This window comes from Geotrypetes seraphini, chromosome 2 (genome assembly GCF_902459505.1).
Source record: "Geotrypetes seraphini chromosome 2, aGeoSer1.1, whole genome shotgun sequence".
NCBI classification, from domain to species: Eukaryota; Metazoa; Chordata; class Amphibia; order Gymnophiona; family Dermophiidae; genus Geotrypetes; species Geotrypetes seraphini.
This window is the reverse complement of record NC_047085.1, coordinates 399,179,506-399,198,977: the sequence shown is the minus strand read 5'-3', so window position 1 is coordinate 399,198,977 and position 19,472 is coordinate 399,179,506. Positions and strand designations below refer to the sequence as shown.

Here is a 19,472-nt window from a genome sequence, read left to right as displayed (position 1 = left end):
GGGCTGGATTGTCAGCTTCAAGAAGAGCCATCTGGAACCAACCCAGACTCTGCAGTATCTGGGAGTTCTTTTCAACATGACTTGAGGTCATGTTTTTCTTCCAGAATCACGCAAACAGAAGCTGTGATGACAGATTCTCTCTCTCTTGGTGATGCAGATTACCAGTGCATGGTGTTGGGCTCTATACCAGCATCCATGGAAGTGGTCTCCTGAGCCAGCTTATGCTGTCAGGAAACCTCTTTATCGAAAGGCATGCCTCTCTGAATATCAGATTGCATGACTTTCAGGATCAATGCCAGTCTTTACGGCTGGGGAGCTCATTGCGGTGATTGCTTGATTCAGGGCCAGAGGAATCGCCATTAGAAGAGGTGGACTATAGATCATCTGGAGCTCTGGGCCATCTGACTGACCTTGAAAGTGCTGGAAAAGGTCATCGACGAAAAAGCTGTAAGGGTGTTCTTTGACAATGCCACGGCAGTGGTGTATGTGAATAGACAGGGAAGCACCAGACGTGCCCCCTTACACCTAGAGGCTCAGGTGCTCTTCCGGTGGGCAGAAGCCCACCTTCAGGCTCTGTCAGTGTCCCACGTGGCCGGAGTGGAAAACATTCAGATCGACTTCCTAAGACATCAGTTCTCACATATAGGAATGAGAAAATAAATGCGGATTTATTAGGGCATAGTAATGTATTTAAATTGGTTTGACATCTTTTATTACTTGATAGTTGATTTTTGTCTTGAATTTGGTAAATCTGACCTCAGTTCCGGGGAAAATGGTGGAAGCACTGATAAAAGAAAACATCGATGAACATTTTGAAAGAAACGAACTTCTGATAACCAGCCAACATGGTTTCTGCAAGGGGAGATCGTGCTTAACGAACTTATTGCACTTCTTCGAAGGAATTAACAAACGGATGGACAGAGGAGACCCCATAGACATCATATATCTAGATTTCCAAAAAGCCTTTGACAAGGTGCCCCATGAACGTCTACTCCGGAAACTGAAGAACCATGAGGTGGAAGGAGACGTACATAGATAGATCAGAAACTGGTTGGAGGGTAGGAGTGAAGGGCCACTACTCAGACTGGAGGAGGGTCACGAGTGGTGTCCTGCAGGGCTCAGTGCTTGGGCCACTGCTATTTAATATATTCTTAAATGATCTAGAAACAGGGACGAAGTGTGAGGTAATAAAATTTGCGGACGACACCAAACTATTTATTGGAGCTTGGACTAAAGAAGACTGCGAAGAATTGCAAAGGGACTTGAACAAACTAGGGGAATGGGCGACGAGATGGCAGATGAAGTTCAACGTTGAGAAATGTAAAGTATTACATGTGAGAAGCAGAAACTCGAGGTACAGCTATACGATGGGAGGGATATTATTGAATGAAAGTACCCAAGAAAGGGACTTGGTGATAATGGTGGACATGACAATGAAGCCGATGGCACAGTGCGCAGCGGCTGCTAAGAGAGCAAATAGAATGCTAGGTATAATCAAGAAGGGTATTACAACCAAAACGAGAAAAGTTATCCTGCCATGGTGCGTCCGCATCTGGAGAACTGCGTCCAATATTGGTCGCCATACCTTAAGAAGGATATGGCGTTACTCGAGAGGGTTCAGAGAAGAGCGACACGTCTGATAAAAGGTATGGAAAACCTTTCATAAGCTGAGAGATTGGAGAAACTGGGTCTCTTTTCCCTGGAGAAGAAGAGACTTAAAGGGGATATGATAGAGACTTACAAGATCATGAAGGGCATAGAGAGAGTGGAGAGGGACAGATTCTTCAAACTTTTGAAAAATAAAAGAACAAGAGGGCATTCGGAAAAGTTGAAAGGGAACAGATTTAAAACGAATGCTAGGAAGTTCTTCTTTACCCAACGTGTGGTGGACACCTGGAATGTCCTTCCAGAAGGCGTTATAGGGCAGAGTACGGTACTGGGGTTCAAGAAAGGATTGGACAATTTCCTGTTGGAAAAGGGGATAGAGGGGTATGGATAGAGGATTACTGCACAAGTCCTTAACTTGTTGGGCCGCCGCGTGAGTGGATTGCTGGGCACGATGGACCTCAGGTCTGACCCAGCGGAGGCATTGCTTATGTTCTTAGTTTTATGCACATCCAGGGTGGGGGGTGGATTAAAATGTTTATTATTTATGATGATTATTTAATGGAAGGGGGAGGGATAAAATTATTGTGTATGGGTAATTGTAAGTTGTATGTGCTTTTAGACCTCAATCATATACCCCTTCGGCCATCTCTTTTCCAAGCTCAGTTGCAGTAACCTCTTCACCCTTTCCTCATATGAGAGGAGTTCCATCCCTTTTTGGTCACTCTTCTGTGAACTTTTTCTAATTTTGCTATATCTTTTTTGAGATAAGACAACCAGAATGAATGCAATATTCAAGGTGAGGTCACACCATGGAGTGATATAGAGACATTATTCTCATTCTTATTTGCCATCCCTTTCCTAATAATTCCTAGCATCCTGTTTGCTTTTGTGGCTACCATCTCACACTGGGCAGAAGATTTTGGTGTATTGTCTACAATGACACCTAGATCTTCTTTTTTTGGGGGGAGGGGTGGGGGAAGGGATGCTAACTCCTAAGATGGACCCTAGCATTCAGTAACTATGATTTGAATTATTCTTCCCATTGTGCATCACTTTGCATTTTTCCACATTAAAGTTAATCTGCTATTTGAATGCCCAATTTTCCAATTTGGTTTTGCCATTTGTCATAGTCTGCATGTATTAACCCACTTTGAATAATCTTGTATCATCTGCAAATTTAATCACCTCACTTGTCGTTACAATATTCAGAAAATTTATAAATGCACCAGTCCGGTACAGATCCCTGTGGCACTCCACCCTCCATCATTGAGAAAAATGGCTATGTAACCCTACCCTCTGTTTTTGTTCAATAACCAGTTCCTAATCCACAACAAAACATTTCTTCTTCTCATGACTTTTTTGTCAGGAGTTTCTCATGAGGAATTTTATCAAAAGCTTTCTGGAAATTAAGGGCTTTTGGGGTGGTAGCCAAGTGGGTATAGTAGATTTTGGGGTTGTTGGAGGGCTCACCATATATTATAAGGGATATATGGTGAGATGTACTTCTAGCAGCTTCTATGTGAAGTTCACAGCAGTGCCCTATAAGTTGCCCCACTGCTTTGTAGGAATGTCTGTGTGGCCAGTCCATTACAATACTGTCTCCTCCCATGTCCAAATGGTCAGGATTTAGATGTTTTACACTTGGACTTTTATGTGATCAAAAATGCAAATAAATTTGGACATACTATGGTTGGACAACTTGGTGGCCTTGACATCTAAGTAGACTATTTTCAAAACAAAAATAATATTTTGGATGTCTATGAAAATAGCCATTTTTCCACCTCCAACTTTGAACATCTTGCGGGAAATGTCCAAAGTCAAACTTAGATGTCCTATCAAAAATGCCCCTCCATGTGTTTTGTAATTTTATTCTTCATAATAGTTTCCTCTTATCTTTCCCGGCACTGAAGTGTACTATAATGTGGTAGTATAATTTTAAAGGTTTTTTTTTTTTTTTTTTATGCCTAATGCCATCTCAAAATCTGGCAATCCTTCTCCCTTATCTAGACTATTGCAGCTCTCTACATAGTAAAATCCCAATGAAAAGTCTCCAGAACACAGTGGCTAGGCTGATTCTTCACAAGACCAGGTTTGGGAGGGCCAGTCCGCTACTAGTGGAGCTGCACTGGGTGGCAGTTAAGAGCAGAATCCAATTTAAAGTCGCATGTATGGGGGAAACTCAACTAGGCTAATGTCGGCCATTCAGGTCACGCATTCCTTCTACAACTCAAGAACTATCCAGCGCTACAAACTGCCTCTTCCCCCTCCATGTGAAATCTGAAAAGAAATCACTCTTTGAGTCTACCTTTGAACTCCAAGGTCCCAAGGTTTGGACTTTCCTTCCAGCCTGCTTGCGACAGATCCCTTTCTACCTTCAATTCAGGAAATCACTAAAAACACATTTATTCTCACTGTAATCCAAGACATGAACTCTATTAACTGATCCTTACTGTTACTGTTATGAATCCTTATTAATTTTATGTAAGCCGCAATGATTCCTTGCTGATAATTGTGGGATATAAGAAACAGTGTGGTATTTCTAACCTTAAGGTTAATTTGGATATTTCCATATATCCGTGGAGACTGAATAAGACCAGATTTGATGTGTTTTCTGTGACTGGACCTTATGAGTGCAATAAGCTACCCATGGAGTCGAAGAGACAAATGGATTTGTCTTCTTTTAAGAGACAGCTCTACCTGTATCTGTTGCATGGAGCCTCTATTTAGATCTATTGCTCTTTTTGGTTTTCTGGGGGCCATGCTGGACTGATTTATCATGGCAATTTGGGGCAGTTGTTTAAGAAGTGTATTTTGTTTGGGGGGGGGGGGTTGTTGTCCTCCACCTTGACAAAGGCAGATTATAAATAAACTTTAACTGTATGAGTTTCCAGTATGTGTATTGTAACAGGTAGGATTCTTCTTAGTCTCTGGCTTGGTTAGGACTTCCCATCCGTAAGAGTTCTGACAGCTCCTTTCATTGGGATAATTTTACTTAGGTATTAAGCACTATCCTTTCCCTCTAGCTGCCAACCAGAAAGTTGTAAGTAGATCTTCCAAGGTATATGGGAATTCGCTCTTCTTTCTCTCTGATTTCATTACTTAGAGGTTTTTACCCAATTGGCTATGTCGGAGCAGTTCATAAACTCTGCTATGGACATTTCACTCTCCCCTTGTATCTCAGGCCCCTCCACTTCCATATGGGTAGGTTCTTCCAGCCTCTCATGTCCTATTAGAAGCTCCAGCTCCCTCAGACCTTCTAGGAGCCATTATATACTGTCTATGGACCCTGGGAGGCTCATCTTTCTCAGGTCTTCTTCTTTTGCTAACCCTACCTCTGCAGTGCCTACTGGGAACTTGTGATCTCTCCTGCTCTCCAGTCTGAGAATTCCTTGTCTCCTGATGTACATGGGTGTTTCAGGAACTACTGTTCTTCGTAGGAAAGGGATTTAGGGGTCAGACTCATGGTCCGAGGAATAGGCATACTCCTGAATACTACAGTATATAGATATAAATATTGCTTTATCTTTTCATACCATATGTATGTATAGCAAAAAAGGGTTATAAGTATAAAAGAAATGTGTTGAGAATTTAAATCAAAGAACATTAAAACAAAGGTAGGAGATAAAAAATTGTTTTAATTCTGCAAGATAGTGCTTTATACTTCACTACACAATATGATCTTTGGGTAATGTGCTTAACATGTTTCTTTTGGATTCTTGTCTAAATGAAATCTTGTTTTGTTTTTCTCTCCTCTCTTAGGTACTTCTTAATGTAACTGTTACTATGAATGGATGTGATGTAGCTGAAGATAGAAACTACATCATTATTAAACCCATTGGTTTCAATGAAACCGCTAAGATCATTATACACAAGAACTGTAATTGTCAGTGTGATGGTCCTTCAAGACAGAAGGAGATATGTGTAGACGAAGCTTTTTTAGACTGCAGTCATCATCACTGTAATGACATTAACTGTGGTTCAGAGGAAAATATATATCCCACTGAGAGCTGCAAATTGTTCCCAGGCCAGCCTGTTTGCAGTGGTCGAGGAGTCTGTATATGTGGGAAATGTGTATGCCACATAACTAAACTGGGAAAAGTATATGGCAGATACTGTGAAATTGATGACTTTGCCTGCCCTTACCACCATGGACATCTGTGTTCCGGTAAATCTAATTCCAACTAAACTTCTGCTATTAACTCGGTATATTAACACAACTAATGAAGATTTTTTGATAGATTCATCCTTTTTTCTATTTACAGTTCTTATATCATAATCAGCTAGGGCACTTTACAACTAAACTGAAACAAAATGAGAGCATGCAAAGCACAAAGTACTATTATTAAGCATTTTTAAAGAAGATTTTGAGTGGAAATTGGCCAAGGAATTTGTGCTTTTGGAGAATATTCATAGGAAGAAATTCCAAAAGTGAGTTGTAGCCTGTATGACACATGGGATATAAAGGGAATACATTTGTAGAGGTCATCTTATCTAATATTTGTGGCTCACTCTATGCCTATAAAGGATCAAGGCGATTTACAATGTTAAGAACCTGTGCATACCATAAGGAGCTACAAAGAACAGAGTTAATCATAATGACAATGGACTTTCCAGTATACAGAAAACTCAGAGGGAATACAGGAGAAGGTTAAGGGAGACTACAGTAGATGTGAATAAGATTAGAGCATAGTATGGTCTGCTTGTTAAAAATGATTAAAAAATGAATGGAAGCTCCATTTCTCCAATGGAAGAGTCAAGGGAGTTGTGTCTGGATCAGTCATGGCTGCTTATTGTATAGAAATGTTTTTAGCTGCCTTTTGAATTTTAGATAGCAAGTTTCCTTTCTAATCTCTAAAGGCAAGATGGTACATATCTTGATAGCAATATAGATAAATAAGGAATTAAAGATAATGCTTGTACTTAATTCCTTTTGGTGAAGGGAGGACCACCATGTTAGTAGTTTGGGTAGATGTGAAGTAGGGTTGGAGAATAGGTGAATAAGTTCCTCTGATGAATGTTTGCTGCAAATGTGGAATAAGATGCATGATGCTTTGAAGGAGATCCTGGAGGCCATGTGTAACCAGTGGAGTCTCTGATAGTACTCTGTCACAGTCAAATTTCCTGAGCCTAAAGATTAGCCTAAGCTGCATTTTGGATAAGCTGAAGTCTGCAAAGTTGCTTAGCGCCTATACCCACATATAAGGAGTTGCAAAAGTCTATTTGTTCCAAGGAACCGTAGGATTTTATAAGAACTCATTGAAAATGGGGTCTTTTATTATCAACTAGCTGATGGCCCGGCGTTGCACGGGTATTTCATTATAGCAATAACACTGTAAATGGATTCAAATAAAGATACTTTATAGTGGTGAATGAAATTATTTTTTTACAGCTTTATAAAAAGTACAATATTCAAATTATAATGTGAAATATTTGACAAAATGAATACAATACAACTAACACAAAACTTGATTATAAACAACATTTTTAGTTTCACCTCCAGGAGCAAGAACATATAAATTATTGGGTGAACCCACCCTTGAGCAAGCAACATAGAGTTGTCCATGGGAAAAACAGGGGGATCTTATATCCACTCCACAGTATGTAATAGTCTGTCCCTGTGATTTGTTGATTGTGATAGAGAATGCAAGTCTCACTGGAATTTGCAATCTCTTAAACTGAAAAGGAAGATGTGTTGGAATAAGTGGTATCCGCGGGATAAATACGGTTTCACCTTGTCCCTGTCCCGAACAAAAGTTTCAGTATTGATTTAAACAATTAAATATGTGGAAACTCAGGTTGAAAAGAAACTCCATGTAGGTTTTTCCCGGTTCAGAATGAAACCTGTGTTCCTAGTTCAGCATATGTGAGTACTCATGTAATGTAATAACATTATGAACTGGGGTGCATGAAGGAAACAGTTACAAACACAGTTAGAACATACAAACTCTATATGTATGGTGTCCGTGGTAGAATAGTAACGATGTCCCTAGTGGTTATAGTGTCATAAAAAGTGTTTTATAGTTGGAATTACTGTGAGAATGGCAGCTTTTTACATTTTTTCCATTGACATGAATGGGTGAAATCAGATTTTCTGTTTGTAGCTCCACCTACGTGTAAAGGTGGGCCGCGAGACCCCCAGAACATATCACCCCCAGGTAGTGAGGGATCTGCATACCAAGTTTCGTTCAAATCGGGCAAGCCGTTTTTGCGTTGGCAGCTTTTTACATTTTTTCCATTGACATGAATGGGTGAAATCTGATTTTCTGTTTGTAGCTCCGCCCATGTGTGCAGGTGGGCCGCGAGACCCCCAGAACATATCACCCCAGGTAGTGAGGGATCTGCATACCAAGTTTCGTTCAAATCGGGCAAGCCGTTTTGCGTTGGCAGCTTTTTACATTTTTTCCATTGACATGAATGGGTGAAATCTGATTTTCTGTTTGTAGCCCCGCGCACATGTGCAGGTGGGCCGCGAGACCCCCAGAACATATCACCCCAGGTAGTGAGGGATCTGCATACCAAGTTTCGTTCAAATCGGGCAAGCCGTTTTTGCATTGGCAGCTTTTTATATTTTTTCCATTGACATGAATGGGTGAAATCTGATTTTCAGTTTGTAGCTCCGCCCACATGTGCAGGTGGGCCGCGAGACCCCCAGAACATATCACCCCATGTAGTGAGGGATCTGCATGCCAAGTTTCGTTCAAATCGGGCAAGCCGTTTTTGCGTTGGCAGCTTTTTACATTTTTTCCATTGACATGAATGGGTGAAATCTGATTTTCTGTTTGTAGCTCCGCCCACGTGTGCAGGTGGGCCGCGAGACCCCCAGAACATATCACCCCAGGTAGTGAGGGATCTGCATACCAAGTTTCGTTCAAATCGGTCAAGCCGTTTTTGCGTGATCGCAGCACATACACACACATACATACACACATACCTCCGATTTTATATATATAGAATACACAGAGCATCATCAAAGAAGTACATATATTTGATGTCACGCAGAATATAGAAACATGATAAAGACCAAATGGCAGATAAAGACCAAATGGCTCATCTAGTCTGCCCATCCACAGTAACCATTATCTCTTTCTCTCTCTGAGATCCACGTGCCTATCCCAGGATTTCTTGAAATCAGATAGGCTCTGTCTCCACCACTTCTTCTGGGAGACTGTTTCACGCATCTACCACCCTTTATGTAAAAAAGTATTTCCTTTGATTACTTCATCCTATGCCCTCTCATTCCAGAGCTTCCTTTCAGTTGAAAGAGACTCGATTCATGCGCAATTGCATCTCGTAGGTATTTAAATGTCTCTATCATATCTCCCCACTCTCGCCTTTCCTCCAAAGTATACATATTCAGATCTTTGTCTGTCCCCATACGCTTTATTATGAAGACCACATACCATTTTAGTAGCCTTCCTCTGGACCGACTCCATCCTTTTTATCTCTTTTCGAAGGTGCGGCTTCCAGAATTATACACAATATTCTAAATGAGGTCTCGCCAAAGTCTTATACAGGGGCATCAATACTTCTTCCTATGCATCCTAGCATCCTTCTAGCTTTCGCCATCATCTTTTCAACCTGTTTGGCCATATGTACATACAATCACACCCAAGTCCCACTCTTCTGTCGTGCACATAAGTTCTTCACCCCCTAAACTGTACCATTCCTTTGTATTTTTGCAGCCCAAATGCATGACCTTGCATTTCTTAGCATTAAATTTTAGCTGCTAAATTTCAGACCATTCTTCAAGCTTCACCAGGTCTTTTTTCATGTTATTCACACCATTCTGCGTGTCTACTCTATTACAGATTTTGGTATCATCCGCAAAGAGGCAATGATGGGGGGGGGAGGGTTGCTAGTATGTGTAAGTAATGGATTTTGTTAAACTGCATACTTGCAAAGAACTAAAAAAGGAGCTGATCTCTGAAAAACAAACTTTTCACAAAAGGAGGTAGTTTTCAGAAGTGAGAACAATTTTCCCTCCAGCATCCTCCCATGCCAGGTCAAAACCTGATTGGAAAAAATTTCAAGGTATAGTTCTGGTGCCATTCTAAAAAAACACATTTTTAAGGGTAGCCCAAGCCACCTTCACATCTCCTTTAAATGTCTACTTTCTACTGCATACAGTATATACTTGTCTATAAGTCTATCTTGTGTTTAAGCTGAAGGCAGTTTATTTTTAGTATAGGTATACCACTAATAACCTAAGTGGTGTACATTCAGGTACTCAAGCATTTTTTCCCTATCTGTCCTGGCAGGCTCACACACTATCTAATGTACCTGGGGAAATGGGGGATTAAGTGACTTGCCCAAGGTCACAAGGAGCAGCATGGGATTTGAACCCATAACCTCAGGGTGCTGAGGTTATAGCTTTTTACCACTGTGCACACACTCCCACCATGTTGGCATGCTGGACCCAGATGGAGGCCCACATCCCCAGCTGTTGCCTGTTTATCACCCCTTTGGATGAATATCCCTGCCTGACCCTCACTGTTTGCATTAAAAGAGCTGATCAACCCCCTCCGTCCCCAAACCACACACCCAGTAGCCGTACCCCCTAGTTACACACACCACAGATGGAAAAATGGTTAATGTAAAGGTCTGTTGTCTCTTACTAGTCACCTGTGAAATCCTTCAGATGTGGAAACGGATTGCATAGACTACATGGCTGAGGATTTTAGGAGATGTGCCTACAGTTGCTTCCCAGAGACCTGTTACAATGAAGGATACATGCCATAAGAGAATTGTTAATATAGTGGTTTTCAAATGATGTGCAGCTAGAGATGGTTAGGTGCACCATGAACTGTTGTGGTTAAGTATTTTAGAGGTAAGGCTTTGGGAGAATGTGAGAAAGGTGTGGTGATGCTTGGGAATGCATGAGTGAAAGAGTATTGCCTTATGGGAGGGGTACATATAAAGAGCAAAAAAAGGCAAGAGAGATGTCCAAATCAACCATTGTGCAAGCTTTATTCTTTAAAAAGTCCCAACAAGGATCCAAGTTTCGGCATCAAATGATGCCTTCATCAGTGGACGCTAAGAGCATAAAAACAATGAACACACATATAAGTAAAACAATAAGAAACAATGGTATAAATAGACTAAGCAATAAAATAAGTACATAAGATAAAATATAAAGGACCATAATGGGAATGCAAGAGAACAGACTAAACAACTCATAAATATGTGCAGTCTCATTGTAACATTAAGAGTACAGATTAATATGAGTGCATTGCATAAAACATGTACAATAAACATATTAAAAACAAAGGAGCAGAATAAAATACACCAATAAAACATTCAGAAAAATATGCAAAGGTGTAATTACAACATTTGAAATGAGATGAAATAAAGAGACCAAAAATGCAACACCCGTCAGGTAAGAGACATGTTAATGTCATGTAAAGTCATTATAGTAAAACAAACTGACAAAGCAGATGCAAAGAAAGTCCTTGCTGGATAAGGACTATCAGTGGTCAAGATAACTATATAAGAGGAAAAAGTGACAAAGGAATCCGAATGAGTAGATAAATGGATAAAAATTAAAGGGAAACAAAAGTGGTGTAGCTGATAACTGTAGTGGATGTACCAAGTCTAAAAACAGAACTAAGGGTTAAGGGGCACAAAAAAAGAAAAAATAAGAAACCAGAACCAATATAATCAAAAAATAAATAAATACAGGGTAGGTACTGCTAAAAGAAATGAAAAGCGTACTGAACATAAAGTTGGTTAGAATGGAGCCAAAGGTTTATCGTCTTCACCGGGAATGCTGTCACTCAGAAAGCAAAACTTATAGATGCAGTGACATTGCTCTTATAAACAAAAGAGCAGGAACGTGCGAGCACAAATGTGTGTGGCTGCATAAGGAGAACTAAATCCTTTAAAAAATATGAGCTTTAAAAGAAAAAAAGGATGATGACAATAGGCTGATATAAAAATAACTTAACTTAAAAAAAATAAAAAGTAAAAAAAGAATAGATGTTGTTCTACTCTGATGGTCAAAAACGGGAGGGCGAGCCAATGTGAGGAACATTGCTTCATGAGCGGAAACTTTAAAAACTATACAATTTATAAAAACGTAAAGAATATAAAAACTGTGAGTGAAAAAACAGAAGAAAAAATAAAACAGAAAAAACAGGCTGGCTCGCGTGGAGCTGAGCAGAAGACGTCACGTATTAAGATAGGGTGTATGAAATTGAAGCATGATTGATGGAGAAGAAAGGATAGATAAAGAAGAAACAGAAAAGATCAAAGAAAAATGTATGTATTGAGGAACAAAAAGACTCGGACATTAATAGAGATGATAAAACATATCTGTGAGACAAAAAAGGGGTACAGATAAAGACACTGCCCACTTATAAGCAAACTGTTCATGAGTACTGTGGTTGTAGATAGACCTAATCTAAACAGAGCCAAATGCAGGTGGATTTGGGTATTGGCCACACATGTTCTTATCTCCCCCCTGGGCATCACTTACAACCTGCATATTAAGTGAAATGTTTTCCTGTTGCGGTAGGTGACTTTGTCTGCCCCAGGGTGGTTTCTGAGTATGTCGTATGCAATCGATGATGCTTGTGACTGAGGGGAATAGGGCTGTGGTGTGGAACTGAGCCATGTTGTTCTGTAGGGCCTGGGGCGTGCTGGGGAAGGTGATGTAGTCCAGGGTGTTGATGAGGAAGGCTTGGAAGAACTGGATGAGGCAGTTGGAGATGGCAGGCTGGGTTAGGCCTGTGTTGACTGTTAGGATAGACTGGAAGCTCTCAGTGCTTAGGAATGTGAGGAAAGTGGTAACCTTGAGGAGTATAGATATGGAATTGTTTTTATTCAGTCACCCTGCTCCCCCCCTCACACACACAGACACGCACTTTCCAGACACACATACCTGACACCATAGGCAGCGGAACACTTTTTTGTTCGGGGGGGCCTGAAAGCTCCATTCTGATCCCACCCAATCTCTGCCCCAGACCCCACCCCTATAATAGTACTAATTGTAATACAATTTTTTTCCGTTCATTTTTCATATATACACACAATATAATCTTAACACATAATGATTAACCACAAAATTAAACTACACAAAGCACACTGTATGCTTCTAAATATTGCCTTATTTCCATTTCCTATTTATACATTTTATCAATAGTTACAAGACTACTTGATTCTATAAAAAGCAAGAAAAAAAATTTTCTACCTTTTGTCATTTATGCTTTAATCATCTTCTCTTCGTTCTTCTTTCTATGCAGCGTTTGTCCTCTCTCCCTTCCATGCAACATCTTTGCTCCTTCCACCCAGCCTCTGCTCTCTCTCTCTACCCCATCTACTGTCCATATTCTCTCTGCCCCTTCCATCCAGTGTCCGCCCTCTCTCTCTTCCATACGGCATCTTCCCTCTTTCTATGTCCCTTCAATAAACTGTATATCCTGTGCCCCTTCTCTCCTTTGTACATGATTCATTTCAGCTTCACCCCCTCTCCATTTTTTTGTCTCCACCCTGTCCCCTATGCTCTGGTATCTCTCTCTTTTCCTTTCCTTCCTTCCCACTCCACCCCATGGGCTGGCATCTCTATTTCCTTTCCTCTCTCTCCATGCCCTGGCATCTTTCTCCTCTCTTATATCTCCCTCCATGCTGCGGCACCTCCTCTCCTTCCTTTCCCTCTGGTCTGGCATTTGTCTCCTTAGTTTCCCTTCCCTCCCCCATGCCTTGGAATCTCTCTCCTCTCCTTCCTTTCTCTCCCTCCCTCCTTCTTTCCTTTCCCCTGGTCTGGCATATGTCTCCTTCCCTCTCCTCCATGCCCTGGCATCTCTCCCTCCCCCTCCATTGTCTGGTATCTCCTTTCCTTTCCCTCCATCCCATGGACTTAGCATCTCTTGTTCCTCTCCTCTCCCTTCCCTGTTCTTCTCCCTGTTTCCTTCTCCCCAATTGGGCGCAGCAGCAGCATTTCTCTTCCTTCTCCCTCTTTCCCTCTCTCCCCAAAAGGGTGCTGCAGCAGCATTCCCCTCGTGGTCTCACACAGCCCAGCAGCATTTATCATCTTCCTCCCCCCCCTGCCCAACATTCCCCCCACGGTCTCACCCACCCATCGGCAGCACAACATTCACAACTCGCTGCTCCTCCTTGCTTCGTGCCTTCCTCGCTGCCAGGTCCCACCTATTTTCTGTTTCTGCAAAGGCAGGACCCAGCAGCGAGGAAGGCCCGAAGCAAGCAAGAGCAGCAAGTTGCAGCTTCCCTCCCGCCGATGTCGCTGTAGCCAGCAAGCGACATTGCCCATGCTCTAAGGCTCTAACGCAGTGCTTTCCAGCTTCGCTTCTCCTCCCTTCCCTTCATGACATAACCTCATGATTTCATCGGAGAAGAGTCGGGAAGCCAGCAAGCGCAGCGTTACAGCCCCGGAGCATGGACGAAGTAGCTTGCAGGCTACGGTGGGACATAGGAAAGCTGCCCTGCTTGCTCCCCCCCTAATGCCAGGCAATTTTTTGGGAGGCCATAACCCCTGTGGCCCCCCCATTCTGACCCCTATGCCTAACACAATTAGCACTCAGTCTCCAGCTCCTAACACAAAGTATAGACACACAGAGACAGCAGAGACAGATCACGTGACTGGAAGTGGAGGGGTGGAACCGTGGGTAAGAGACAAGCAGGTAAGAGAGGTGGCTGCAGTCTACCACTTGTGGGGTGAAAGAATTGGCAGGAGAATAGCAGAGCTATTTAGGTGAGGGTTCAGACAGGGGGACATGGACAGGTAATATAACACTGAGCTATTCTCCAGTAGTTTGGACAAACCACTTCTTACTCTCCAGTCTCCAATACAACCAAATCACTAGTGGGTCAAAAGACAATTTGTTTCTCACCTTATTCATTTTTAAAGCAGGTCTAAATCTGAGCATGTTTTCAGAACATCCAAATAGATCATTTTGCTATCTGTTATCACGCCACTATACACATCCCCTGATGCCGCCCATATCATGCCTCCATCATGCCTACAGAACACCCACTTTACAGACATCTTGATTTTGGCAACTAGTGCAGTCCGATGTTTTTTTAAAGCTAGGTTTTGATTATAAGCTTTGGCCCGTCCATCTCTCCCTTATGTCATTATGTGGATATTTTGTTTTTTTGAAAATGAGCTCCATAGTCAAGTGCAAATGATGCCTATAGGAAAAAAATGATTAATTGTAGGTAAATATGCTATTTAATATTTGGAATCTCCATCTAGAAAAAAGATCTTGGAAGCAGTATTAACATTGTCAAGATCCTGAATTCAGTGTTCAGCCATGATCAAAAAGTACAATAGTAGGCCAGGAATTGTTAGGAAAGCAATAGACTTGAGTACTGTGTGCAGTTATGGTCTACCCATCTCAAACAAAGATATACTGTAGAAGAAAAGCAAAAATAGGGAGAAAAGCATCCAAAATGATAACGAGGATAGAACAGGTTTGCTATGAAGACAGGCTAAACAAACTAGGTTTTTCAGTTTGAAGAGACAGTTGAGAGGCAATATGAAAGAGATCTTTAAAATCTTGAGACAATTGGGACAGGCAAATAGGGAGTGGCTGTTTACCCTGTCAAATAGTGGAGGAGTGAAGATTAGCCTAAAGGTTAGAGCAGGGCGGAGAACTAGGGAAGCCAGGTAGTTAGTCAATAGTTTAATTTCTCTGTTACATCTTCTAGTTTCATAGTAAATTACTTCAGTTCCAATGCTTCATTCCTATCAAGAAAAAATTCTGACTTGGTTATTCTTCCCTGCAAAGGCTAAATACTGTAGTTAATTTTTGTTTTAACTTGTTTTTGTTTTTAATATGGCCTTGACCTGCCTTTTTCACTCCTTGTTCATGTTGTCATTCATCCGACTCTCTTATAAGTTTCTTGCTTCATCAGTATTTGGGAAAAGATCTTCCTCTATGGCAAGCTTTTCAAATTCTTTTTCAGCTGCCTTAGTTATGCTTAGTAACTTGGCAGTGTTTGTGCTTTCCTATTGTCTTCATTTGATCTGATCTCTGATGTTTAAAAAAAAAAAATGTTCTTTTGACTAATAGCTTCTTTCACATCACCATTTTTCCTTTGAACCCTTTAAATGTTTGGAATTTGTTTTCTCTGGGCTGGGGTTACCAGATATCAGGATTTACCCAGACGTCCTCTTTTTAGAGGACTGTCAAAGCATCCAGATAGGTTTTCAAAACCTGGCAGTTTGTTTAGGTTTTGAAAACCATTGAGCTTGGGGCTGTGTCTGGAGGGCAATTTGTGCATGTGCAGATTCGATGCAATGTCGCATGCATGTGACATCATCACATCGCATCTGTGCATGCTCAAACGCCCTCCAGATAAGGTCCCAATTGAAATTTTGCTATTATCTTCTATTTATCATTTGCAAATCATTCCCTGTTTATTTAATTGCTGTAAACCGAGTCGAGCCTTCTCAGAATGATGACTCGGTATACAAAGTTAAGCTGTAGTTTAGTTTAGGCAAGGTTTATATGGGGCTGGGATTAGAGGGTAGAATAGGGTGGGGCTGTGGATAGAATGGGATGGGGCCACATGACTTCTTTCTTTTTTTTTTTTTAAGGAAAAATCTGGTAATCCTAGTCTAGGCTTCCAGTATCATATTTTGAAACAAGTCATGCCTCATGCAAACTTTAATGTTTTCAACCATCCTTTTAGTTTTCTCAAATGTCCTTATTTTATCAGTTTCTCTTATAAAGTTAAATTCTATTGCAAGTAATTTTGCTTATTAGCCCTCCCCCTTTGCAGTTGATTATCTAATTAAATTTTGCTGAGAGCACTATTTTTATTTTTTTAAATAGACTATCTGTACATCCAGGCAGTTGATTGTCCAGACTGCCACTATGTCTATCTTTATCTTTATACCACATTCTCAACCAAAAATTTGTCCAAGTCTGAAACATCCAGAACAAAACCATTTGGATATGGAAGGGGCAAGCATTGTGATGGACTGGCCACCCAAACGTGGCAAGAGAGCAGTGGAACACCTTATAGGGCATTGCTGTGAACTTCACAAAAAGGGTGCCACATAAATATCTCACTAGAACTCCATTATAAGTTATGGTGAGCCCCCTGAAACCCACTATACCAGGGGTCTCAAAGTCCCTCCTTGAGGGCCGCAGTCCAGTTGGGTTTTCAGGATTTTCCCAATGAATATGTATGAGATCTATGTGCATGCACTGCTTTCAATGCCACTTATACCTGTCTTTACATCATCTAAGTCACATCTAAGTCACAACATACAAGTTCCATCTAGGTAGTCTCGTCAAACCTTCGATTATCTTTGTAGGACGACAGTCTAGGTCGGCCCACAACCTGCCCTAACCGCTCCTCCAAAAATGCCCCTTTCAGCTCTGGGTGCACAGCGGGATTCAGAGGCCTAAAAAGCCCCTAGATACGTCTAAAAAGCCATTTTGATTATCGGCACTTTGACGACCTATCTTTTAGAGTGTCCAAATGTTGACTTGGGTGGGTTTTTAGACGTATTTCAGTTTCAGTTATGAGCCCCATAGTTTCTATCCCATCTAATGTTCACTTATGTTGTCTGCCTTAGGTATTACTGTGAATACATTTTTGTAACTTGTTCTAGGCTCCTGGGGAGGATGGGCTATAAAACTAAATAAATAAAATGCAACCATACTAATTGAGACCAGGTTCTATGGGCACTAATGCACATGTCCATGTGCTAATTCCAGAGGACTCAACTAGTAGCACACACTTAATGCACACTGATTTCTGTTGTTAGTGGATGTGAAGTGCAAATCCTAATGCACTTAAGTAAAAAAATCCCTCTTATGTTTCTGATATTAATAATTTTAGGCCCTGGGTTTTCTGTGTACTTTTTGCTTACAGAGATTTTGTTACTTGTGATTATCAGTTATTGTTGTAGATTTGGAATCTCCCTTTCGTATTTCATATTTCTTTCTTTCTTTGTTTGCAAATTGATTCCTTACAATTATAATTTAAACATCAGTTTGATATTTTGGATGAAAGGCAGTTAATCAAGCTTAATTATTGAGCAAAGATTCATGCCAGGGGTTTGTGAGAACTCATAAACAAAATCAGGAATTCTAAAATACTGTTCAACCCCAGTATAAGGTCATAGCCATTTTTTTTAAACATAAACACTATGTTTCGATTTTTAAAACCCCTTCATACTTATGCTCTTGAAAACACGCTAACAGATTTATGTAAACATCACCAATGGGACCACCTTTTGGATCCTGGACTTAACTTTGGAGAAAGCAAGTTTTATTTAATAAAGGTAAATGTTCCTTTAAGGGAAACTTTTTTAAAATTTATGATCAAAAATCACAATGTGCTGATTTCTGTAGATATCTATAACTATACAGCAAGCATGCTTAGTAACTCTGTTTCTAAATATTTTAGGGATTTTTGCACTGAATGTTTGTTCACATTGCAGGTAATGGTGAATGCGAAGCTGGTAACTGCAAATGTTTTAGCGGCTGGGAAGGTGATCGCTGTCAATGTCCATCACTGACTAAGCACTGTGTAAACTTAGAGGGCCAAATCTGCAGTGGAAGAGGAATTTGTAAATGTGGAGCATGCGAATGCACTGACCCCAGAAGTTTTGGCACTCTGTGTGAGCATTGTCCTTCTTGTAGGAACTCTTGTGAAGAAAACCGGTATGTTTTATATGTATGTCTTCGCTCCTTCTAATTTAAATCATAGCAAAATAAAAGCACAGATAGGGCAATTTTCAAAAATGGTACCTAGAAGTAGACATCACTTAGATGTATCAAATGTGCCATTAATTAGCAGTTAGGTGCCTATGTGCACTAGGTGCTATTCTATAAGATGCTATTCTTAGAGGGGCATTAAAAAAAATGTCCAAGTCCAAGTTCGATTTTTTCCAGCTAAGCGTCCAACATTGGAGGAATAAAAATGGCCATTTTCAAATGGCAAACTGCTGGATATCCAAATGTAATCTTTTTTAAAAATTGTCTATTTAGACGTCTTGGCCACTGGGACGTCTAACTTTATACCCCATTTTTGATCAGAAAAACATCCATTTTGAAAACATCCTAATCCTGACAATTTGGGCATGGATGGAGCCAGCATAATTATGAACTGGCCACATAGACATCCGACAGAGCAATTGGACACCTTAGAGGGCTGTGAATTTCACATAAAGGGTGCCTGCTGTATGTCTCATCATAAACCCCTTGTAATTTAGGATGAGCCCCCCAAAAAACCTACTATGCCCTCTTGTGTACTACTCCAATAGCACTTACGGCTGCAGGTGTCACCTATATGGCAGTATAATAGGTTTTAGGTGGGCTCACACATTCTACCATAAATGTAGTGGTTAAAATGGCTTATGGGCCTAGGTCCTCCTCTCTATGGTTCATTAGCCCACCCACCAGGCTACTTAAAGACACCTGTATACAGCTCTACTAGACTTCCCCATACCAGATGCTGCTGTTTTTTTTTCTCATTTTTGTGTGGTGCAAGGGGGTCAATGAGCATTGGGGGAGTGTGGGTTTTCATACCTTGATGCATGCAGTGGTCATTTGGTCAGTGTGGGTAACTTTGTGGCACTTAGAACCTTCAACAACAGGTCTAGTTCCAAACGTCTAAGTTCCATCCAGGATGCCTTTCAAAATGTTTGATTATATCGCTCCAAGATAAATATTTAACACGCCTAAAAGATGCCCACCTTGTGCTCTGGATGCACAGAGGCTGGCAGACCTCATTAGATGTAGAGAAAGATGGTTTCCATTATCGGCATTTGGATATTCGGGCAATTATGATGTCTAAGTGCTGCGTATTCTCACTAATTGTATTCTGTATTCACTGAACGTTCAGTGACTTCCTCACCTTCTGTATTCTGAAATTCGATGGCTATC

General features: G+C 40.9%; 1 protein-coding gene across 3 annotated transcripts in view; it reads left to right on the top strand.

Moving 5' to 3' along the window:
* Positions 1 to 19,472, top strand: part of ITGB8 (integrin subunit beta 8) — a 153,188-nt gene that overhangs the window by 114,821 nt on the left and 18,895 nt on the right. For all 3 annotated transcript variants that reach the window (XM_033930923.1, XM_033930925.1, XM_033930924.1), the window contains 2 exons: positions 5,368 to 5,773; positions 18,026 to 18,248. In XM_033930923.1, coding sequence (XP_033786814.1) covers positions 5,368 to 5,773; positions 18,026 to 18,248 — 629 coding nt within the window. The remainder of the gene's footprint in view (positions 1 to 5,367; positions 5,774 to 18,025; positions 18,249 to 19,472) is intronic.